Source organism: Protomyctophum parallelum (assembly GCF_964188405.1).
Source record: "Protomyctophum parallelum genome assembly, chromosome: 9".
NCBI classification, from domain to species: domain Eukaryota; kingdom Metazoa; phylum Chordata; class Actinopteri; order Myctophiformes; family Myctophidae; genus Protomyctophum; species Protomyctophum parallelum.
The window spans coordinates 18,068,961-18,095,073 of NC_139706.1; the positions used below are offsets into that span (position 1 = coordinate 18,068,961).

The 26,113-nt window shown below is 42.6% G+C and overlaps 1 protein-coding gene across 2 annotated transcripts in view; it reads left to right on the forward strand.

The window, feature by feature from the left end:
- Positions 1–26,113, forward strand: part of col4a4 (collagen, type IV, alpha 4) — a 106,444-nt gene that overhangs the window by 67,750 nt on the left and 12,581 nt on the right. For both annotated transcript variants that reach the window (XM_083773772.1, XM_083773773.1), the window contains 14 exons: positions 2,994–3,155; positions 4,766–4,933; positions 7,143–7,286; positions 7,870–7,977; positions 14,780–14,961; positions 15,472–15,535; positions 15,652–15,726; positions 19,363–19,470; positions 19,550–19,657; positions 20,832–20,903; positions 21,099–21,227; positions 24,362–24,469; positions 24,879–25,034; positions 25,770–25,877. In XM_083773772.1, coding sequence (XP_083629898.1) covers positions 2,994–3,155; positions 4,766–4,933; positions 7,143–7,286; positions 7,870–7,977; positions 14,780–14,961; positions 15,472–15,535; positions 15,652–15,726; positions 19,363–19,470; positions 19,550–19,657; positions 20,832–20,903; positions 21,099–21,227; positions 24,362–24,469; positions 24,879–25,034; positions 25,770–25,877 — 1,692 coding nt within the window. The remainder of the gene's footprint in view (positions 1–2,993; positions 3,156–4,765; positions 4,934–7,142; positions 7,287–7,869; positions 7,978–14,779; positions 14,962–15,471; positions 15,536–15,651; positions 15,727–19,362; positions 19,471–19,549; positions 19,658–20,831; positions 20,904–21,098; positions 21,228–24,361; positions 24,470–24,878; positions 25,035–25,769; positions 25,878–26,113) is intronic.

The window sequence follows — 26,113 nt, forward strand, 5'->3', positions numbered from 1 at the left end:
GAAAAACAGTATATAGAGCACCCGGTGAAAACCACCGATTAGCCCACTCGTTCACTCCTGGTTCAGTAATAACAAAATCACAATAACACTACTTTACGGGAACATTTAAGTTAAAAGGTCATACTTAACGTAGTCTTTCTGTCCTTACCCTATGTGTAACATTCAATCGTCTATCGTTTATACAACCCAGGTTCCAGTCACCTTAGTTATGAACACATTACATGAACAAAGCTGAAAGCTGACTAGCATATAGATTCGTTGTTTGACTAATTCTCGGATAGCGAGTCCGTGGCTTAGCACAACAGGGTCTTAGGAAACAAGTAAGTATAACCCGTGTTAGTTTCCCTTTTCACAAACCGTCACCCATGCATAGGGTTCGGCGTAGCGATTAGGGATGTCGAACGCTTATTACGTCAGCCTTTACAGCGACGTGTGAAACATGAGCAGCAAGGCCACAGTTGCGTTGAACTTGCGTTGAGTTGCGTTGATTCAATATAAAATGTACACCGATGTCACATACAAAGGGGAGTCATTACCACCTCAAAAGCCGTCCTATTTAAGTGGGCACCATAAACGTCAATTAGGGCGCCATTAAACAAGGGGGCACCATAATGTAGTGAGCTGGGGTTGTAAGATTAATTGGTTATGATTAATCCGCAATATGATATTCCAAAATCATAATAAAATGAATCGGGAATATTCAATGCTTTCCAGCGCATCATTAAAAACGTCACTTCTGTCGGACGTGAGTTGTTGAACGGCTTGTGAATAAATGAGATGCAATAGATTTCCCCTTGCATAAGCAACCTTCAGATATACAATAATACCATGAATCAAAGAAACTGCTTCAACGAAGATTGATTGTATTATCAAAAGGGGTGTTTATTATATCAATTACTAGTTACAAATGATATGAAAACCACATAGCAAATGAGCGAACACGTCATGAGATTGTTTCCATTTGGGCATGAGCCACAGAGAAACAATTAAATGCGTATTGTTTTATTGCGTTTAGTCAGGCAGGTATACGCGATTCGTTGTTGATACAACCTACACAGTATATGTGTCAGACAGTATAATCAAGGGCGAATGCGTTCTCTGGTCCCGTCTGATCGAACGCAATACACAACTGAAATAGGTTCGCTTTTTAAAAACACGTTTGCATGAATAATAAAAGAAATTAAACACAGCAAGAAGGAGGGAGGAGAGGAGGAGGAGAAGAGTGACGCCTCGCAGAGAGAGAGAGATTTTTAGGCTTGGTGGTCGGTGTGCCTGAGGATCTCAGTTGTATCATATAATCTAATAAAAAAAGGGAGCTCTCTTTACAACTAGACTACATAGGCTACATTTAAGATCTCTATTAAACCATGTCGTTTTGAGGCTGGATGTTTTAACAAACAGTCTCCGACCCACCTGGTATAGTAGCACTGCCTTCACCGGTGGTTCCTCAAGCGTTTCTGTGCAGGAAAAGTTCATTCACCTGCTGGTGATGCTGCGCGCGAGGATAACTTTACTTCTTAGTTAAAGTATAACAAGTCGATCACTGTCAGAGTAAAACTCGCATTAAACTGGACTGCTCTTAACGTCCTGATCGCCGTTAGACTAGGCGGTTGTCCTCAGCTGCGCGTAGGCCCGCCCGTGGTGTAAGATGTCGCGACCTGCTCCGCAGAGCTGCCGTAAGAGAGCGCATAGGCGGCGGTCCTGTTTGGGCCGAGTAGGCTACATGCGCGTGGGCCAGCGGGTTGATGCGACCTGCTTCACAGAGCTGTCGCTGAACAAGAGCGTGGAGTCTTGATTAGACCCACATTATATTAAAAAGAGAGAGCTACCCACAACTGGTTTAGACCAGCTCTTAAACTGCTAATCTTAACGAAACCGTTAACAATTAACAATGGACAGTTTTACAACACAACGGAAACTTCTTGTGTCATTATTCATTCTTATCTCGGTCGACCATCTAGTCACCCTCACCCTCTCACACTCCTATGAGTGTGGACACAGATGCGCACACACACACACACACACACACACACACATCAGAAATGCAGCCGCATTTCCCCTGTCAAAAATCTGTGGTTATAAGATAAAATAGGACAGCAAGAAATCAACCATACGCATATTACATTTTTCATCAGATGTGCGTGTCTGCTGAATACACATTATCAGTGGCGCATGTGTGATGTGTATCAAAAGTCCAAACTCGGCGTGCGTGCGCAGTCGCATGTGGCGTCTTCATTTGGGGGTCAGTATTCGGTCACGAAGTCAACTTTGGGGTCACACCAGATAGCGTGACAATTCTAAATAATTAACCCTCCTTGGTCAGGTCTGGGTTTTGTCTTAATCCTGCACTCAGCAAGTGGTCCAAACAGGAGGTCAACTTGAGGGCTATGTCAATCTGTCATTGTCCTTACAAATTGCACAATTGTCCATTAAACACCCCCCTCCTCACGCTACAACAACAATATCATTATTGCAATGTGTACTGTATTTAATATACAGCAAATTGCAATATATAGAGTAAAAATGATATTGTTGTGGTGGCTAGCTGCTGGTGGTGAAGTTTAAATAATAGTGCCACCTCATACTTGTAAAGTGCATTTTCAATAATTTAATTAATTAATTTGTTTTTATTATGTACTTGGTTAGGTTAGTTATAATATAAGCATCATTTATGTCAGAAAAAAAGGGGAAAAAATAATATTAGGATCCGTTAAGGGAACCGTTAGGAACCGGAACCGTTAAGAGGGATCCGGGAAGGATCCGGAACCGTTAAAATCCTAACGAATCCCAACCCTAGTCCTTGGACCAACATATTTTCAGATGGGATTCTGTGGCCAAATACAGATCATTCTGGGGCTCCTTGACATGAAAATGTTTGAGATCCACTGACACAGAAACATGGGTTTTTTTCAGAAAACTGTCATGATTTAGAAGACATTAGAATCGAACACAGGTCAAAGTGTGTTTAAAATGGTAAACGTCTTCCCCTTCAGGTCCCTTAGGAATCCCAGGAGCCCTGGGACGCAGAGGAGAGAGAGGGGTGGACGGTCCGCCAGGCAAAGTAGGACCCCCTGGCCCAAAAGTCAGCGTGTGTGATGCAGGAGAGACTGGCCCTGGGGGGTTACAAGGAGTGAAAGGACACATAGGACCTCCAGGTAAATGTGGCTATTTGGAAAATGTTAACCCATTCTGGGCGGGAACCCCTTTTGGTGTTTTAAGCATTCTGTTCTTTGCGGTGCCGTGCTACGAGCTTGTATAGGTCTGCTATTTTTTTTTTAATCGCGAAAATGTGGTGCAAATCTTTGAATATTCTTTCACAGTGAACGTCTTTAACTCAAATCTTTGCTTCTGGGGGGAGTCTCTGAAATGAGATATTTTCAGATGGGGGTCGGTGGCCAAAGATGTTTGAGAACCACTGTTTTCCACATAGAAACATGTGTTTTTTCAGAAAACTGTAAGGATTTAAAAGACACTTGTAGAATCTGTTCTCAATGGGTTAAACTCCATTATACATGATTATACATAGGTAAAGAAAAGGGTATAATGAAAAATACCTTCCGACCGCATCAGTCCCCTTTATTCAGTTTATTCCCCACATAAACATCCATACCTGGGAGGGTTTGTAAGGTTCAATCATACTTGAAAGATATGGGGGAGCCATACCTTTGGTTGCTTTGAATGCCAGCATCAGAGTTTTGTATTCTGTGCGGGCAGCGACCGGGAGCCAGTGGAGGGAGCGGAGCAGGGGGGAGACATGTGAGAATTTTGGCTGGTTGAAGACCAAGCGAGCTGCGGTATTTTGGATCAGTTGGAGAGGCTCAAGTGCACATGCTGGTAGGCCAGTAAGGAGGGAGTTACAATAGTCGAGTTTTGACAAGACTGTTGTCTGGCCCAAGCGGTGGCGTAACCGTCTGGGCACCCGACTGGTAATCCAGTCGCATTTGGAAAATGCAGTGTGCCGCGGGTTCGATTCCCGAGCCCGACACGGCCTTTACTGCATGTCTTCCCCCATCTCTCTCCCGTTTCCTGTCAGCCTACTGTCTGTCCCTTCAAAAAAATAAAAGGCGTAAGCCGCAAAAAAATATCTTAAAAAAAAAGACTGTTGTCTGGATTAGGAGCTGGTCTGTTTCCTGGGTGAGGAACGGTCTAATTCGTCGTATGTTATAGAGTGTGAACCTACAGGATCGAGTGACAGCTGTGATGTGAGTTGTGGCTGCTGTGTCGCAAGACAAATGTCATTGTGAACTGACACTAAAGTACTATATCATAATCATAACTTCATACTCGTACAACGTCGCCACATGATTTGCAGAGCGGTTGTCCAGAACCAGAAATGTAGAAAAGTGTTGCTCTTTGTCTCAGTTGCATTGCATTGTTGTCAGTCATATCTAACCATATAATTAATCCATTTTGGGCGGGAACCCCTTTTGGTGTTTTAAACATTATGTTATCATTTAGCTATTGAAAAATGTGCTATAAAATAGCAGATATACAAGCTCATAGCGCGCCACCAAGTGGCACGCTACGAGCTTGTAGGTCTGCTATTTTTGAAAAATCGTAAAAATGTGGTGCAAATCTTTGAATATATATTCTTTCAAAGTGAATGTTTTTAACTTGGGTCTAAATGGGTTAATACAGAGACAGCAGTAGTCCTATAGTTGCATTGTCACATTATTAGTTGTGCAATAACATTAGATATTTATTACAGTGGAATTTGTATGGGATTATCGTATAGTGTAATGAGTTGTACTTTTTTTTTGTCTAGGTTTTTGGGGGGAGAAGGGAGCCAAGGGGGAAGATGGGTATCCTGGCATGGGACCCCCGGGTCCGGAGGGGAAACCGGGTACACCAGGGTTCTCTGGATACCCGGGACAACCAGGAGTCCCAGGCTCCCCTGGAGAGCCTGGACAGCCAGGGCCCAATGGACCGATAGGTAAAATACACAGCAGGAGCGGCAATGGTGCTAGTAGTACCATAATTATCAAATAGTAAATGTTGTTGTTTTTACCACAGACTTTATTCATTCACGTAAAAGTCAGAACTGAAATCGAGTGTGTGATTATGAAAATGACGCCTAAAAATCAAGTCAGGTACATCCGCTTTAAATGTAGTCCTACACCTGCCACGTTGGGGGCCAACACAGGTGTTTCAATTTGTCTGAACCGTCTTATAGGCGTTGAACTAATTAATCTGTTTGCAACAGCTGCTGATCCCCAACATGGCAGGTGTACTAGGACTGCATTTGAAACGCATGAATACTACTCATCACCGTTGTGAAATCACATCAGCTAATCACAGCGTTGCAGAAGATAGCTCAAAGTGCAGTCCACACAGGTTAAAATGAACAAGTTCACACTCACATTCCCCAAACTTTGTATTTTTCAATAGAACCTATCATTTATAGGCAAACATTTCAAAAGAATGTCAGTCTTTTAGTTTTTTCACAGCAATATGCAAGCTCACAACCTGTCGCATCGCAACATGTTCTGAGTTGAATATTGGCTGTTTTCATTCACCAAGCGACTACTAAGTGTCAGTGTTGTTTTTGGCAGCAAATTTTGATTTTAGTTTTAGTCATAGTCTCTTGAATAATTTTCATTTAGTTTTAGTCATCTAGTCATTTAGTCACCTGGAATGTCTTAGTGTTAGTCTAGTCTAGTGTTAGTCTAGTCGACTTAGACGATGTTAGTCGACTAAATCTACAGTTGATTTAGTCGAACAAAATGTATTTTGGCGGGCCTTGATACCGTTCACTTGCTGAAAATAGCCTATCTACAAGCCCACAACGCGTCGCATGCAACTAATTTCAAAATGACTTTATAGCTTAGTTTTCATTTAGTTTCCATTTAGTTTTCGTCAGTGAAAAAAGGTAGTCGACGAACAGTCTTGGTTTTAGTCGACGAAAACAACACTGCGTGTGTATAAAGCCAACAGGGTTTTTGCTTGTTGGATTGGGAGTGAATCATGTTTTACATGAAATCAAACATTTTGATATCTTAATTGATTGTGTGATTAAATGGTACCTTATGTATAACCTTATGTATAGACACTACACGTAGCATATTTTATTTTAATCCACACCGATACCGCATACCGGTATCCATCCGTCCACAGCCCCCAATCACTGTCACTAGTAATCACGTCCTAAACTAAATTCATTTCAATATTATATATATATTCAATATTATAATATCACAGGCAGAGATGTATTTATTTTGTGCGTTTCTTCCCCCCCCCACATGATTATCCATGTACAGTATTGCTCTTAAACCTTTTTAACGTATTCACTTTGCGTTATGTTTTATCTGTCATTGTTTCTTTTTTTTAAAACATCTGTTTATTATGATTTTTGGCATAAAAGCATTTCAGTAGTGATTAACCAGAAAATTACAGATCGGACAAAAAATAGCAAAAACATACAGACAAGAGACTTACAATAAAAAGACAAAAACAATAAAATAATAACTGACAAGGCTGATGACTACACGGCACTCCGAGGCCAGAAACAACATCACAATCAATTCTAAAAAACATTTGTGATATGGAAAATAAGACATATGCATGATACATGTGTACCCTCATAGACAATATAAACATACATACAGTATACACATATCAAACATTCTTAGGTACATTAATTAGATGACATTACGGGGCAGAACAACATTGAATTCCACCACTTCAGTCCAACGTAACAAGCATCTCAATAATGGGCGACCAGATTTTTAGATAAAGGGGTTCCCTTTTCGACAAGGTAAATCTAATTTTCTCCAAATGCAGCACTCCTCCCAGCTCCCCTAGCCACATGTCAACTGTCGGAGGTTTATCCCATTTCCAGGCTTGTACAGTAGTATTAACTTCCTAGCTAGCAGTGTAGCGAGCGAGATGGCCTGTGCCTCTCTGTCGTTGTTTCTGTGTTTTATATCTGTGCCTCATCAGCACTGCAACTGAGGGTGAAGTGAACCTCAATGCTCTTTTCGGAGATAAATGAAGGTTTAAATCAATCAATCAATGTACTGTACTGTACTGTACTGTACTGTACTGTACTGTACTGTACTGTACTGTACTGTACTGTACTGTACTGTACTGTACTGTACTGTACTGTACTGTACTGTACTGTACTGTACTGTACTGTACTGTAGGTTTGACAGGACCCCAGGGCAGAGAAGGGTGTCCAGGAGGACCAGGGGCCAGCGGGATAACTGGCTTACCAGGGAGGAAGGGGGAGGACGGCTATGATGGCCGATCAGGTCTACCTGGGGAAGACGGACACAAAGGACAGAAAGGTACAGAGCTGGATTTTACTGTCTGTAATAGTGGTTAATAGTGGCAACACTGGCATATAGTTATGAAATGTATGTTTCAGTCGAAAACATACGGCTTATAATCTTGAGTACTCATATATAAAACACTGAACAGAACTAACGACAGGTTACGGAAGTAGACACATTCATACACAGCTAATGCAAACAGAGGTTCTGACAAACGCTCACTGTCTGAAACAAATATATGTTACAGTACAAGTGAGAAACCAGTAAAAGTGAGAAAAACGTAACGTTTTGTTTTTTTGCCACTTTTTAAAAATGTTGTATTATTATTATTTTTAAACATGACAACAGCCCCCTGGAGTGTGGAGAGGCATTTTCCCTGCTCCACTTATAGCTCATAATGCTCTGACCAATACCACTGTTGTACTACGAATAACTAGGGTGTTAGCTTCTAGTATAAAGACTTGTGCGTTAATACCAATAACAGTTTACTGCTAATAATACTAGTAGTGTACTGGTAGTGTATTACTACTGTACCGGTGCTAGTGTAGTACTACCAACACTTGTGTTTAGTATTTGTATCTCACTGTGTTCATCCCAGGCAGGCGAGGGGTCCCAGGCGCCTTGGGAGAGACCTTTGGGGTCCCCATCAAAGGAGAGCCTGGTCCCGCAGGACTTCATGGTCTTCCAGGCTTGACAGGACCACGAGGTGAGACAACACAACACATTTTTCCAAATTGAGGCATTCCTGTAATGAACAGTGAGTCAAGAAGAGTACCTTGTGTTATGTGGTTGCATATAGTGAACAATATTAAGATTAAACTACAGTAATACAATTTGTATTTGAATAGAAATGTCATATTATACACATTTGCAACATTTTGTTTTGAATTATAATTTGTAAAAACATTTTCAAAAAACATTCCCACAAAAAGTACTAACTTTCATGAATTTTAAACAAACGTAATTTCGTAACGTAAAACGTAACAAAGTAATTTCATAAACAATGTAAGAAATTCGATGAGTTAGAAAACAAATGTTTAAGAAGTAGTGGAAAATAGCCGCGTTGTGAGCTTGTAGATCAGCTATTTTCACTAGTTTGGGTCACAGGCTAAAACGTTTGGGAACCACTGGTTTAGAGGTATCCTGACTTGCCAGATGGCGGCAGTAGTGAGTTCCTCCTCCTTTTTGTCTCCACCAGGCCGAAGGCATGTGGGGAGAGTATGTTTTGCACTCCGTCCGTCCGTTTGTGTGTGTGTCCGTCCGTGTGTCCGTGACCAGCTAATCTCGGCCACCGTTAACCCGGTCGATGCCATATTTTGCACACACACTCCCTGGATGCCAACGATGAACCTCTGCCCCAAACTTTCCAGAACGGCCTGTTATAGCGCCACCAGGAGGCCGCTTTGTGCAAAACAACCCGGTCGATGCCACATTTTGCACACACACTCCCTGGATGCCAACGATGAACCTCTGCCCCAAACTTTCCAGAACGGCCTGTTATAGCGCCACCAGGAGGCCGCTTTGTGCAAAACAAGTTTTTGCACAGTACACCTACAGATTTTGTCCAAACATCACGCAAATTGGTACACAGTCTCTCTAGAGCCATTCAACGAAACGTGTCTTTCAGATTTATCAGACTCCATCCTGATTGGTTAAGATTGGCTTCCAAAGTTCACAGGAGTGCTCAGTTTCAAACAAAATGCTGCAAATCATGAACACATCGCGTGATTTCCGTGAAATTGTGCACGCACATTCCCACTAGGCCGAGGACGAAATGCCACATGAACAATTTCAACTCAGCCTCAAGGTGGCGCTATAACTGGCCGAAAAGTGTTTTTACCTCTAACTGCACGGATCTGTGGATAACCTGGTGGAGACCTGTGCCCGGAAGGGCACTTTTTCTAGTTCCATCTGGTCTCTCTCGGGCAGAGAGAGCCACTACTGATCGGAGCGATATGCGGCCACTACCAGGCCACCCACTATTTGTGTATATAAATGGCGCAAGGGGCGTTCCCGTGGCCAAGTTGCTATCTTCCGCCTTATCCCTAAAATACCTGCGATACCCCCCTTATCACGCACACATTGCTGGTTATAGAGAACTTTAAATTACAGCTTGTGTTCTGGATTAATTCAAATGAATGGTCTGGTGTGGTTAAAGGAAACGCAGATCAAACAACATTTTATTTGTCTTTTGATAAGCTTAACTGGCAACTGCTGATGATAGCGCGTGCACAGCATAACACTTGTTGACAAAGAATTAGCAGTCACACTTTTGTGCATTACAGTAAACATTGTAATGACAAGTTACACGCTTAAATCTAACATGCAGCGAGGTGAAAAGCAGACTTTCTCAGCATATTGATCTCTAGAAACAAGCACAATGCATGTCACATTTGGACAACGAGGCTGCTGGCTGCTCACGCGGCTGACCTTTGTTTTCTGTGGCGACGTGTCATAACAGAGTTGGGTCGGCTGCTGTGCTCCCAGTGAAGAACTATGAATCTCCATGATTTGGAATATCTCTTAAAAAGATAGAGTGCCACAATTTTGGTATTTTTCCAGTTTTTCATGTGTTTATGAGGTGACAGTACTTCATTAGACACTCGTTTTTATGTGCAATGGTGTAATAACGTTGTATTTAGGGTTTCTTCCTGGAGGCTGAACCCTTGACAATCAAACGGGCCAATGAAATAAACACGGATAGTGTGACGTATAAATATTGCACGCAACGACGCACCTCCTCCTCATTATATATATATTTTTAAATACGACAACCTCTGTGGGCGGAGCTGCCACATACACACGTGTGATTGTTTTTCACACAAACTGTGTGACAGACAGCGGACAAACAGTCATTTGATTTTGACACAGCTGATAGCAGGCGTGATCAATGGAGAAATGGCTGAATCAAGCAATTAATGCACGCCTGCGGTTCCGTAGGATTCGCCAGAAAGCAGCACCTCGGGTGAACATAATGTTAGTATCGGTTAGCCCTCCAAGCAGAACCCAATGCTACTGAAGTTTCTGACATTTGTTCGACCCAGTGCATTGGGTCCTGTTGCACCACTACCATGCCACCTGGTACGCAGCCATTCTTAAACATAAACAACATGTTTAGCGCCTGTCTGCGCTCTTTGACGATATTTTTTCGTGTGAGCGTTTCTGAATATGTTTAGTATAAGTACCCATACATGCCGCTGCGAATATCTCCTGTGGCGCGGAAGCCGTTAAGTATTTTTAATCTTTGTTTGACCGATTTGGTCGCTTTGATTCTTCTCTTCCTTCCTTGTTTATTGACACCTCATTGTACCGCCTATCTGGCTAGCTAGTGGCGCTATAGCTATGACAGATCAGAGCAGATCAGAGGCAGGGACGTAGCCGCACAAGCCAACCGCACACCGGGAGGCGGTACAATAAACGGTAAACAAACAAGAAGAAATAAAGCGACCAAATACTTAACGGCTTCCGCGCCACAGGAGATATTCGCAGCGGGATGTATAGGTACTTAAAGTTCCCGAATTCAGAATAACTCAAGCAAAAAAAGACCGTCACACGGCGCAGATTCAATCTTAGAGAGCATTTTTACTTCCGCGTTCCGGAATTCCCATACGAAAATATAGTTATGACCAGGGACCCAACATAAAACTCATCAAAATTTCAGAAAAGCTTTATGTAGGGTCCCGAAAGGGGCTAAGTATCGGTTTGACTCACTGCTGTCGTATCGCCTTGTCTGTCTGTGACACCTCCCACCCTCTTGCTGCGGAATTTATTTTCTCTTCTCTTAACATCACTTCTGAACATCGTATGGAAAATGTAATTGTAGTCGCGGTAACCTACAGGTGTATGTTGTTACGACGGCGTGAAGAAATGAATGGATGCGCTGGAGAAAACCTTTAAAACGGGTTGTTATGCCGCTCTGTGTTGAATTCAACGTGGACAGGCGATCCTGGATGTGAACGCGCATACGCCGTTTACCAGAGTTGTGTTTGATCGTGGACGAGCCTTCATGTTAATTCAACCCAGTGTGCCAAATAACGTTTTAAACGGTTGTTTTTTAAACAATGTGTTTTTTCAGCCCGTCGGGACAACAGACACATGTAGATTACCGCGTCTGCCTTCAGATTTGTCATACGATGTTCAGATGGTAATAATTTGATATTAAACCGACACAACCTACTGACGTGGGCGGGACCAACTCGAGACATCTCAGCCAGGGTCAGTCAGAGCTAGCTAGCAGCGATAGGCTAACATAAAGCAACTTTTTTTCAATAATAAAAATAAAAGACGAATGATCTGTACCTGTGGGCACTATAGGCAGAAGTGTATTATCAAGGGAAGACAATGATGGAGATGGATCTAATGAATGCACATTATGAGAGCATTGTTAGATGTTTTACTTTTATGTGTAGGCATATACTGTAATATACTGTAGTTTACATTTCCATTTCCAAGTGAGTGGATGTATGCTATATGGAAATTAAACATAGCCTAGTTTAATGGGAATGTCAGGTTGAAGGAATACACACACATTGTAGTAAAATGTGTGCAGTGATGCTAAATGAATAGCATTGTCTTGCAAGCAGCCAAGCAATTATACCATTTGCAACTAATCCCTATTTTATAATTCCTATTTAGGAATGATAAAATTCTGTCCAGAGCTGTGTTGCTGTACAGTAGTGTACAGACAATTACGGGCTGAACTTTTTTTATTTTAGTTTTAGTCACATTTTAGTCATCTGGAATGTTTTAGTGTTGGTCTAGTTTTAGTCAACTAAATATCATAAAATTTTAGTCGACTAAAATCTACCGTTTATTTAGCCTGACTAAAATGTATTTTGGTGGGCCTTGTTGCCATTGTAATGACTGTTTTTACACTTTTTCAGCATGCAACCAAGTGTAAAATGACTTATAGGCCCTACTGGATCTCTTGTCCACTAGTCCCTAAAATTTTAGTCTATTTTTGTTTTAATTCCCCAATAAAAAAGTTGGATTGGCTATGGCCACCCCCATTACAGATGATGGCCCCCCACCAATGAAGAGGGCATTACCTCCTTGTCCTTCATCTGAAACAGAATCTGGTTCAAACATATATAGCTGAATCTCTCCAATCTGCCATCCCTCTGCCATTTGTAAACAAAAGGGCAGAGCCATTGGCAGTCCTTTTGTAAGGAGGGGGAGGGACTAGGACAGGTGGGTGGTCTTAAAGTAGGAGGCGGAGGGATTGATTAGGTAGGTGGTGCTAAGGTTAAACTCATGCATACCTAATGAACTGGTGGGTGTGTCCACATAAAACCATCATTTTAACAAATACTGTACACTTTTTTGAAAAAATTATACCTCCTTCTATAACAATAAGACCTGATGATCATGTTTAAGGGTGGAAAAAAATCACGGCACTCCATCTTTTAAGTGCCTCTTTAACCACATTAAACCTAGTGTCAATATTTTGGGCATGTCATTGTTCTTTTAAAAAGACTGAACACATTGTCAAGATTTATTTCAAGTAGGACCCAAATGCGAGGAAGTTAGAATCTTGTGGTAGGAAGTTTATTTAACAGAGGTTTGCAGGAGCAGCACCACCTAACAAACAGACTTGGATCTTGGTTTACACGACAATAATCCAACAAAGGACAACTTTAGTTTTTTTTCAACCAAGGCTCATGATTTAGGTTGTTATTAGAGAAAGTAAAAGATGAGTGTTCATTCTTTTTCATTTTCTGCTTTCTTTCGTTTTAGGGATTTTAACTGTTTTTGAAAGGGGGGCGGGGGCATTCGAGCATGGGGCTAAAATGTATTTTTTTTTACAATATATTATGGCGATTTTATTTATTTATTATCCTGTCCTAATAGAGCGTCGCAGTTCCTCCCCCTTTCAGAACGACGAGTGGCCCAGGAAATGAAATGCAATGCATTTCTCCCATAGGATTTTCTTTAAGTATTTATTTAATACTTTCTGAAAGGGGGAGGGACTGTGACGCTCTATAGACCCCAGGAAATTACATCTGGCCACAGAAGATCCCAAGATCTACTGAATGTGAAGGTAGCCTACTGGGGGGAAGCCACACTGTACAGGGCTGTATTTTGCGTGTCTTAAGTACCAGGTCTTATTCCCTAACTTGAGTAAACTAAAGACCTGGAGGCGTGATCAATGCCATTTGGCTATTCTGAGTGGCCAAAGAGCATTGATCACGCCAGGTCTTTAGTTTACTCAAGTTAGGGAACAAGACCTGGTACTTAAGACACGCAAAATACAGCCTGTGTGTCATAGGCTCAATATGTCAGTAGATCGCGTGATCTTTTGTGGCCAGATGTAATTTATTGGGGTCTAGTAGGACTATAGTAAATAATAAAAAAATAAATAGCTATAACATTTTGTAAAAATAATACATATTTAGCCCCTTGTTCGAATGCCCCGACCCCCTGTCAAAAACAGCTAAAATCTGCCTCCCCCTGGTCAGCCATGGGCGCCTGATGGAGGGGAAAGGAACTGGTTGGAATAACGTGTTCCTTGTCCTTCCACGCGCTATACGTCCAACCAGGGAAACTCCCCCCTGTCAGGTGTAAAGGAGCAACTTGGACACTCAGGCAAGAAGGAAGCATGAGTTCAAGTCCGTTGCTCTCCCCAGGTTGGCGGAGGGTGTGTAGAGCCCAGGATCACATTAGATAATTGACACAGGGGTGAAAAATGGGTTACAAAATCGTGGGATAAAAATTATAGAGAAAAAAAAAAACAGCTAAAATCCCTAAAACGAAAGAAAGCAGCAAATGAAGAAAAATTAACACTCATCTTTTACTTTCTCTAATAACAACCTAAAACATGAGCCTTGGTTAAAAAAAAATAAAGTTGTCCTTTAAATAAGACAAGAGTAATAGGACACCAGCCCTTTGGTCGACCGTTGGTCGTGATACGTGCTATTATAAATAAAGTTTGAGTTGAGTTGAGTTGACACAGCTGAACTCAAATCAATCAACACACATTGATTGGCTGGGGAATACAATTGAAGATCACTACAAAAACAACACACGGAAAGCAGATCCTGACACACGTTATGTCTTACATTGTCATAAGACAAAGTATCAAATATGGCATAAATAGTGATTGACCCATTCGGGCGGGAACCCCTTTTGGTGTTTTAAGCATTATTTTATACTTTAGCTGTTGAACAATAGCAGATCTACAAGCTCATAGCACCGAGTGCCGCGCTACGAGCTTGTAGATCTGCTATTTTTGAAAAACCGTGAAAATGTGGCGCAAATCTTTGAATATATATTCTTTCAGAGCAAACGTTTTTAACTCAAATCTTTGCTTCTGGACTGTCTTTGGAACAACATATTTCCAGATGGGGGTCGGTGGCCAAATACAGATAATTTCTGGGGTCCTTGACATGAAAAAGGTTGAGAACCACAGACAGAAACTTTCCGAAAACTGTCAGGATTTAGACGATATTTTTTAGAATCGGTCTCAGGTCTAAATGGATTAAGATGAATAATGGTAACTTTTCCTTCAGGGAATAAGGGGGCAGTAGGACATAATGGCAATCCGGGGTACCCTGGACTCAACGGGCCCTCGGGCATAGAGGCGGGCGTCAGAGGATCACCAGGGACCTGTGGGAAGCATGGAGAACCGGGCCGACCTGGACCTCCTGGACTCAAAGGGATCATCGGCTTCCCAGGAGAGAATGGAGATCAGGTGGAACATCTTATCTTCATATTGTTTTTAATGAGACAATATGTGGCACAAACCGTCTCAAAGAGGACAGACGTCATGATGTTTAACCAATTTTGGGGCGGGATAGCCCTTTTTGGTGTTTCAAGCATTATGTTATACTTTAACTTTAGCTATTGAAAAATAGCATATCATGAGCTTGTAGATCTGCTTGTATATCTGCTAGCCGGCGAGCCGCTGTTAAGTGTGCCCTTTCATTTTTCAAAATAGGTACCTGGGGGTGCCCATCCGATTTATATATATATATATATATATATATATATATATATATATATTATATGTTTTTTATATATATATATATATATATATATATATATAAAAAAAACAATATATATATATTTTATAAAAAAAAAGATTCCTAAGACGTGTACAGATGTCCTGGGCACCCCCTGTTATACACCATTAGGACGTGTACAGACGTCTTGGGCTTAAATGTGGGTTAAAATGTACTGTAATTGTATGTTGTGATTGCAGGGTGACCCAGGAATCACTGGCACATTTGGGGTACCTGGTTTCCCAGGATTCACTGGGCTTAAAGGTGGGACAAAACAAATAATACTCACACTTTTAACCATTATGAAACGTAATGCAAATGTGGTAGTCCCGTTTATATGAGCTGTCATTAAACTGCACCTTTGTTTTTCTTAAATCCAGGTGATAGAGGAGAGTCTGTTGGTGTTCCTGGGTCAGTTGGAGACTCAGGGTCTCCTGGAGATACTGGACCACCTGGTGAGAGCTGCAGCACAACAACTTTATCCATTCTGACCTGAGATCAGATTCTAAAAATGTCTTCTACATCCTGACAGCTTTCTGAAAAAGCTATGTTTCTATGTCAGTGGTTCTTCGATTTTTCAAAAATAGCAGACCTACAAGCTCGTAGCGCGCCACTCGGTGGCGCGCTATGAGCTTGTAGGTCTGCTATTTTTCAATAGCTAAAGCATAACGTAACGCTAACACCAAAAGGGGTTCCCGCCCCCAAAATGGGTTAATACAAATAAAATGAACTAGAACTATATATCTTTGCGATTAACCCAGCCTATTGATGACTTTGTCGGTAAATTGAATAGTCGAGAAGCGCTTCATATGAATATCAGAAAGGATTAGTAAAGAAAACCATGTTTCTGCGACGAACATTTTTGTCACATTTGTGGTGGGACTTACGGATCTAAGTGCAATTACTTTTGCCTCATGCGTTGAGTAGTTTGGGGTAAGTCGCATAATGCATTCATGTTTTCTTTTTCTTTTTTCTTTTTTTTGTGTGTAATTACTAATTAGAACCCTCCCACAAACTTTGAAAACCAATTATAGCCAATTGGTATTAAATTATAAATAATCTGCATGTTCATCATGAGATTTACAATAAGTATCAAAAATTGTATTTTGAAGAATCCAGGGGAAATTAATTTATATTGTACGACTTATAGTTCAAAGTGTTATGCAGAGATGGGGACTCGAATTAAAGACTCTCACCCGAGTCGCGAGGGCTGTAGCTGACGTTTTTGTTGCCCTACTCACAACTATCTTCTGGTTTTAACAGAAAGACAACGCCATAAATCACTCAAAGTGAGTGACAGACTCAACACTTGTCAGTCACTTGGCATAGTAGCACACAGCATGCAAGGCAGCGATGCATGCACGCAAACAACATGTTTCTCCAGCTGAGATTTAGGCCTCTTTTAGACGGCGACCATCTCCGTTACGTTCTCATTTTTCATTGACCCTTTACACGAGAACGCACACTTTATGAAAACGCTATAATGACGCTAGGTGGCGCTAACGGGCTGCCAAATAGACCAGTCACCCACGTACAAGAAGAAGAACCAGATAGCCCCCCCCTTCACGCAACCCTATCGGGTTTTGCTTCCAGACCACGACGGGGTTGTGGCCGTCGCTCGCTGCCTGCTTTCTACTAACACATCGAGGTGACAGACAGACTGACAGGCAGCCCAGAGCATGCAGGCAGAGCGTGCCACGGGATGGTTATATACATTATTTTATAATACATTAGGCTCTATGGCTTATAGAGTAATGTCTTGCAGAAAACAGTGAGTTGGGAAAACGGGCCTGAAAGGTTCACTTCTGTGGTCTCTTTTATTTATTTTTATTTTTTATAAAGTATATTTATTGGTTTTTTAAAGACAAACAGACATTACACAACAACAACATAATAACAAAGAAAAGAAAAGAAAAGAAAAACAGCTCAGGCACAACACTATTATAAATAAAAAGATTGAATATACAAAGACATGACAAGGACAATCAGGAAAATCAGGAAATACATCCATACAGTACATTAATACATATATTAAAAAGGCAGACAACAGTTATCATAGGCACCAAATCATTACAACAAGAGCAGACCCATGCATGCTCCACTCAAAGGCGGCAACCGCCACCCCTCCAGGCGGCAGGGCCACCGCCCCAAGAAGCAGCCCCGACGCAACGCATCGAGACCCCTGGCCGGGCGACCACCCCCCCATACCCAAAGGGCAGACAAGCCCCCGCCCCAAAGCAGAGCACCCACTAGGAAAGAATGCTGGCATATAAGATATCTAAGGTTGGTACGGAAAACCTCCAAGTATCGTGGCAGACAGTGTGGTTCCAATATGATTCAAATAAGGGTCCCAAATGTTGTAGAAAGTGTCCAATTTAGAATGCAACATGCATGTAATGTATTCACAAGGAATACAGCCCATTATAATGTTATGCCATGATTTCTTTGATGGAGCAACATCCTTGATCCAAAACAAAAGAATATTTTTCCTAGCAGCAAACGTTAATAAGTTGAACAACCTCTTATGTTTGACATCACTTCTGTGGTCTCTAACATTACCCCTAGCTACATGTTTAAGCATTTATTTCATATTTACAGATATGCTCTAGTCTAGTCAAGTCTGCCTGTGCTATTAACAATAGTTTGGTAATACTGTCTCACATAGACACAACATTTGTACTAGTGGTGGGCATAGATATATATTTTTTAATCTAGATTAATCTCACTGCAATCCTGGAGTTAATCTAGATTAATCTAGATTAAAATGGCTCAATGGCTCTGCCGAAGGCATTGAAAATATGTGTGCGCTACCTAAATAATGACCAGAAGTAAGTCCTTGTGAACAGGTTTAGACCAGGAGCCCTAATTATGGATACAACTAGCCTATTAATAGCCTATTCATATTGTGAGTTTGTAGAACTGTTCAGTGTTGCCAAGTCTAGTCATTATAAGCTACTTTGGACTGTAAAGTTTCTTTAAAATATTGGTGGTCCTTGACATGAAAATGCTTGAGAACCACTACTCTAAAACAACATTGGACAATGATGTTTGACAGTCACCACTATAGTTGCTTATTTTAGACTTGTTCTCTGACTTTTTCGGATTTTCTGACTCTCAGTCACGAATGTGGCAACCTTGGTCAAAGCGGGTTGTTGTGGTTGTGAATCTGCATGGATAGCACAGCTAGGCTAGCAGGAGGCAGCAGACTGCTTCCATCATGGATAACAGTATGTAGCGCAATTTTTATGTCCCAGCACTTATAGATATGGACTCATGGCTCCATCGCTGCCTCTTTTTTCCCAGTAAGAAAAGTTGTGGAACTTTAACGTGTTGCTGACTTGCTGTTTACCGTCCCTCTCACAGAGTGGACTCCGTGCAGACGTTGCAGTGCTACGCCTCCTCACACACACATGGCATGCACACACACGCACAGTCGCACACGCACGCACGCACACACACACACGGCCGCCTCCTGGCCGCTATGAAGACCCTGCTCCCACTCTATGCCCAGCACCCAGACCCAATTTTGAGAATAGATTAATGGCGATAATTGTTTTATCGTGCGATAAGATTCTCGCGTTAACGCAGCACGTTAACGCCGATAACGGCCCAGCATTAATTTGTACACAACTTACACACAAACTGACAGTACTAGCCTAGTAGCCTCATTAGTAGACACATTGGGCTCCATTTTTGTCGCCTCCGAGTATAGGAGCTTGCTCTGTTCCTAAATGGTATTTTGGTCCAGCGTCACCCGCTATCTACACATCACTTTTCCATGGGAGACCGTAAGGCTATGAAGCAATAGCACTGGGCATAACGGGCAACGGATAAGGGATCTCTTAAAGGCAATGGCATGTGGCACAGTGATTGGTTTAATTATTGTAACGCCCAAACCACACCTATGCATAATGTAACGGGTAACGGAGGTGTTTTAGGGATTTAGACAGGTAACCAAAATACCAACTTTAGTGGGGGAACACCCCTTCCCCACTGCTAAATCCCCAAATACTGTATTTAGAAAGCTCGAACGAAAATGGAGCCCATTATGTGTTAACTAATTAAGAGACACTGCTTTGTGTTTTGTCTAGGTTTCCCTGGACTCCAGGGAGATGCTGGAGAACCTGGTCCTCCTGGTTATTTTGGAGCCCGAGGTTGTGTTGGTGCCCCTGGTTCCCATGGAGACCCAGGACCTAACGGTACTACTATTATTATAATTATTATAATTATTATTATTATTGTTGTTGTTGTTGTTTATTTTTATTGTCTCTGTTTTAGGAGTTTCCGGACCCCCAGGCCCCAGTGGTAAAACTGGTTCTGAAGGTCAGAAAGGTCTGAAAGGTCAACCTGGACCCAATGGAGAACCGGGAAGACAAGGCCTAAGAGGTGGTTATTATTATTATTATTATTATTATTGCGACTGCAGGTCGCATTTACTATGGAATCGCGCATTTCCCGTCAGTGTGTTGGTTGGTTGGTCACCCCAGGCAAGCCCCCATGTATGGTGCCCAAGCCTCGTGACCTGCTGTCGCAGTTGAGCCCATACAGTATATGGAGATCCCTGGTGTCATCAATATTGGCCAGCAACTCTACATCTGACCTCAAACCCTTAGATCTCCATATGGATATATGTGACTAAATTTGACTGAGGGACTGCCATTGGATTTTTTTTCTTCGTTTTTTCATGTCATGAAAGCAGGGAATCATAGCTTCACATTGACATTATTGGTTGTTCAGTTTGACCCACCAATTTTGGAGATGTGGCTTGAAAACAGCGAGTTGAGAAAACAGGCTTGGTTCACTTTTCTGACCTTCCATATGTTGATCCTTCCCCATCCATCCTTCCTCTTCGATGTCTCCCTTTTGACATTCAAAATTCTACCTCTAGACAGGCCTGTTGATCTGACCTCATCAAACCTGTACACTCAAGACATGCTCCTTATATGGCCAGTACATCATTCATTCATGTCATGTTGATCATGTTGATCAGCGCTCGCCCAGCAGTCTGCCGTCAACGAGGCGGATGTGTGCACGCAACCTTTTTGGGCGAGGTCATGCTCTTTGGGAACGCATGCTCTTTGGGAACGCATGCCCTTTGGGAACGCATGCCCTTTGGGAACGCATGCTCTTTGGGAACGCATGCGCTTTGGGAACGCATGCCCTTTGGGAACGCATGCTCTTTGGGAACGCATGCCCTTTGGGAACGCATGCCCTTTGGGAACGCATGCTCTTTGGGAACGCATGCTCTTTGGGAACACATGCTCTTTGGGAATGCATGCTCTTTGGGAACGCATGCTCTTTGGGAACGCATGCCCTTTGGGAACGCATGCCCTTTGGGAACGCATGCCCTTTGGGAACGCATGCCCTTTGGGAACGCATGCTCTTTGGGAACGCATGCTGTACCCATTGTCAGAATAGCCCCTGTACCCGGGGTTCAGAGTACCTTACTGTATGCCTTTTGGTGCATCTCTAACCCAGGACAAGTAAAGAATTGGTACATCCATGATAAATATGAATGAATCTATATTAACATAAAGTATTATCTATGGGTTTTTTTCAGGTCCTCCAGGTCCATTAGGACTTCATGGACTGGATGGATTGAAGGGAGTGAAGGGAGAGATGGGAGCAAGAGGTGAACACGCACGCGCACACACACACACACACACACACACACACACACACACAGTATTTTGATTATGGGACAAAATGCCTGTGTCATGTGTGTAAGGCAAACTGTATATATAAATTGTATAAAACATAGAACACAGAATAATAATAAAAACACACAAAATGAATGAACATGTGGCCTGTCTACCTGTCTCTGTAGGTCCAGGTATACTAGGCTCTCCTGGCCCTTCAGGGGCTAAGGGTGACCAAGGCCCAAGAGGCTCTCCGGGCTCACAGGGCCCTTCCCAGCCCGGGAGCCGAGGATCCAAAGGCCAGTTAGGACTCACAGGTACTATAACTATTTAATAACAATGTCCTTATACTGCTATGTACAATTTACTAGGTATTATGGTTAGATACGTTCTAGTTATTACTATACTTCATAAACAATTATCGTTAGTGATTGTCATTATTGTTACTTGCGCAAGCAGAACGCGCAAGTGCTGTAAGCGGCCTTGTATGTCGGTTGGTGTCCGCCGGTCAATCAGGGACCATGTATGTATGTATGTATGTATTATGTATGTATGTATGTATGTATGTATGTATGTATGTATGTATGTATTTGGTTAAAATGGGTAGGGTTTAAAAAAAAGGCAAGAGCTTGCTCTGGTGCACTGGCCTAAAAGTGGGTCCTTAAAAACTGCTAAAACTTCTGAAATGTATATATGTAGGTATGTATGTGTGTATGTATTTTAAAAGGGGGGCTTTTTTGTAAAAATCCCTGCCCGCAATACCTTCAATATTTAAAAATGGGGTTACCAGTGAAGGGCAAACTGCCTATTCCCTGGGGACTATGCAAGGCAGAGGCGTCCACCCCCCTGAGTCCAAGTTAGACTAGACCGCATACCTAACCATGGTCCGAGACCATACTCTAAAACACAATGGTAAAATGGATATAAAAAGGGACATTAATAAAACAACCTAAAACCATACAGGAGTAAAAGTTCACAGCCTGGCCTGGATACCATTTATTTATTTTACAGATAAATGAACAGAAAAGGGATAAAAATCAACTTCTTATTATTTTTCAAACTCGGTATTTCAATAATGCTTCTATGAAAAAAACCAATAAACAAAGTTATATAAAAAAAAATCAACTTATTTCATTTAGACCAGTGGGTGTTACAGTTTGTAATTTTTTAATCCATCTGTGCTCCATGAGTTTCCGCTGTCCACTGGTCCATCGGACAAACCTGAAATGATGAGGTTAGCGATAGAATGGGATTGAAAGTGTGTGTACAGAGTTCTGTCTGCTCGTTGGATGTGATATAATTAAGCAATAAGCCACGAGAGGTCTCAGGTTACCGGGTATTTTACACTGCCTGGGAGCGTACGAAGACCCGACGCGAAGCGGAGGGTCTTCTACCTCCCAGCCAGTGTAAAATGATACAAAGTGATTGAAGCAGTGGGTTATCGGTGAAATTTACACCCGTCACGTGACGGTAACCAGCCAATCAGAATGAAGTATTGGGACTACCCGTTTTAGAAGTGTTGTTTGAGGCGTGTTTCTAGTGTGTGTCCGGTTTCTCCTATGTAGTGTTTATGACATTGTGTGCAGGTGATGATGTAGACTATATTGGGGGTGTTCAGAGACAGGGGGTCCGTGATGGGGGAGGAAGTGTGACTATGGGGGTTGTTGATGAATTTGCGGGGTTTGAAATGGAGTGTATGTGGCTGTGGGGGCTTGGGAGGTAAAGTGGAAAATTTGGAATGCACAAGGAGGTCTCCCAGGTTCCTATTCCTTCTAAGTGCCGAAATTACTTGATGTGTTTGTAATGGGGGGTAGGATTGTTGTGTAGTAGTGAAATTCTGCTTAAATGTGTGGTGTAGTGGTTGGAGTGTATGTGAAAATGTATCGGCTGGGTATGATGTGTGTTTATGTCGGTGTACTCCACCGGGAAATGAGGGACCACTGACCACTGCTGTATTTCAAGCCTAGACAGCAGTAGCAGAGAGCTTTAGGACTCAAGATCAGCAGTCGTACCAGCAGTGGTGAGCGCACCTCATGGCGTGCTCTGCTTGCGCACAAGTAGGCCATGCACGTGGCCTACTTGTGTGCAATGTGCAAGTTGGCAGCTCGCCAGCGTGCATTTATAGTTGTTATTACTATTACTAGAGCGGTGCCATGTTGGGCACTGGGCTGGCCCTGCACCCAGTTATATCAGGCATGGCCAAATATGGAGTCTATGCAGGTGTCAGAACACCATTGCGATGTCAGAACAGGCCAGCTCCATATATGGAGATCTATAGGGGTGATCAGGTGTGATCAATTGACTCGTTTGGGCCCTGTCCAGAGCCTGGGCAGAGGCTTTTGTGCTGGTTCTGGACAACCCTCCTATGAGACGGACTCCACACCGGGCACTGCACTCCCTGTGGGGGTGTGGAACGTGTGTGTCAAATTTGAAGTCGGTGGCCGAACGGTTTCCAAGTTACGTTGATTACAGAGTAGACGTACGTACATATACAGACAGAGACTACAGAGATTTATTTGTAGTAGTACTATTCTTCTAATGCTATGCTATGAAATGACGATTCCTTCCTTATCATACTACATAATTAAATGTTTTTACCTGATTAGATAGAGTATATTTAATATTTAGCTCATAATCTGCTACCTTCACATTGCGCCGACGGTCGGCTGTCGGACAGTTTCGTCGGCAGGAGACTCCCGACGAGAAGCTCCCGTCGCTTGCCGTCCATATCGCCTTATCGACGCGTCGGAACCCGTTGATGAAGAACCGAACGTCCGGTCGGTTGCCGATGTCGGGAGCGAACCTATCCATGTTGTAGTGATGAGGGGGGTAAATTACTTTACTCCTCCACTGTAGAGTGGACATCTAGTCTGCCCGTCATGTTTCAGGGCTGACTACTGGTGTAGTGTGTGAACTAGATACGATATTCTCAATATCAACTCTCAATTAATAGAATACCAATCAATCAACTTATGCTATCTTTGTTTGTTTTGATGTGAAGCATGTTGCCAGATTCTGTGAGTGAAACAAGCGACCAGGTCTATGAAAACAAATCCAAAAGAAGCAACCTGTTTCACTACTTGAGCCCTAACATCATTTTTTACAGCTATTTTTTTAATGAATCATGAAAGCAAGCCCAAATAAGCAACTACACTTCGGAGATAAGCCCAAACTATAAGCAACGGGCAACTATGAATATTAAGCTATGTTACAGGAAAACTATAATATATAATACTATAATAAGCAGACCTGGCAACACTGCAAACCAGTGCTTTCTGCAATTTGCATGGTGGAAAATAATCTTTCGTCGGCAGACTGTCTTTATGCAGATAAAAAAATGCTAGTCTGTTGCAATATGAGAGTTTTAAGTAGTCTTTGAGTAGTCTGGACTATCACCAATTATGTCTGTCCATCTGTCTCCCTCCCTGCCTGTCTGTCTGTCCATCTGCAGGTCCTCCAGGTGCAACTGGATATCCAGGTTATCCAGGTGTGGACTGTAAAATGGTGCTGCCAGGTGAAACAGGAGAACAAGGCTTCACTGGAGATGATGGACCCAAAGGTAGCACTGCTGTGTATTTGCACGAGTGTGTGTGCGTGCCCTCGCTCGCGTGCATACGGTATTCATACCCTACCTGAACCCTTGTGCTACTGGTTTTACCCCAGTGGTTCCCAAACATTTTCATGTCAAGGACCCCCAAATTGACTAATTAACCTGCGGACCCCCATTTGAAACTTTGTTTCTGGGGAAACAACATATTTTCAGATGGGGGTCGGTGGCCAAATACAGATAATTTTTGGGGTCCTTGACATGAAATATTGAGCACCACTGATACAGAAACATGGGTATTTAAAAAAAACTATCAGAAGACTTTTTTTTTTAATGTCGACGTCAGGCCTATAAATGGCTTAAAAAAATAAAAGCAGCATTAATGAATGACAACTATAACGTGATGTGGTGTGTTTTGCAGGTTTCCATGGTGGGTGTGGCCCCGCCGGTCCCAACCTGCCGGTTCCGGGAGACGAGGGGGACGACGGGATGCCCGGCTTCCCAGGACTGAAGGGGGCGAAGGGGGCTCACGGGGCCCCCGGTCTGCCTGGCATTGCTGGACTACCAGGGGCCAAAGGTGAGACGAACACACAAACATGTCAAATACATGGTTAACCTTAATAAACCTGTAAATGTAAATTATGTAAAGTCATTTAAATGTATCTTTTGTGTTTATGCTTTTAGATTTATGTGAAGCTAGATAAAGTGCCAATCGGCACAGGTCTCCACCAGGGCAGGTCAGGTTGTGGCCTCCTGGTGGCGCTGGCAGAGGTCCGTCGTTGGCATCCAGGGAGTGTGTGTGCAAAGTTTGGCATGGATCGGGCCAACGGTGCCGGAGATTAGCTGATAACGGACGTGTGTTTTGCCTAAATCGGCCTCATGGTGGCGCTATAACAGGCCGTTGAGGAATATTTGGGGCAGAGGTTCGTCGTTGGCATCCAGGGAGTGTGTGTGCAAAGTTTGGCATGGATCGGGCCAACGGTGCCGGAGATTAGCTGATAACGGACGGACGGACGGACACACACACACGGACGGAGTGCAAAACATACTCTCCCTCCATGCCTTCGGCCTGGTGGAGACAACTATGCATCTGAGAAATTCATAGTTAGTATCCTAGAACAAACAAACATCTAGTAGAGAGATCCTGCAAGCAACACATATGAAGAAATGTGTGTGTGTGTGTGTGTGTGTGTGTGTGTGTGTGTGTGTGTGTGTGTGTGTGTGTGTGTGTGTGTGTGTGTGTGTGTGTGTGTGTGTGTGTGTGTGTGTGTGTGTGTGTGTGTGTGCGTGCGTGCGTGCGTGCGTGCGCCAGGTGAGCGAGGAGCTCCAGGTGTGATGGGGTTACCTGGTCATCGTGGGTCCTCAGGAACATGTGGCCCCTCCGGGAGGGATGGAGTCAAGGGTCTTCCTGGACTTCCTGGTCAGTGCATTTAAATAGTTTAAATAAGTCATTTTAACTTTGTTTGAAATGTTTGAAAAAAAGATTCAAATTGTATTTGAGTATAGAGTTCATGAGAATTTTTATTTTTTTAAAGAAAGGGTGACAATACTATGAAGACCTTATGCAGAGTTGAAGTTGTAAAGTTGTAGAATAAACTGAATTTGACCATAAAAACAGTAGCATATTTGTCTCATACACAAAAGTCCCTTTTGAAT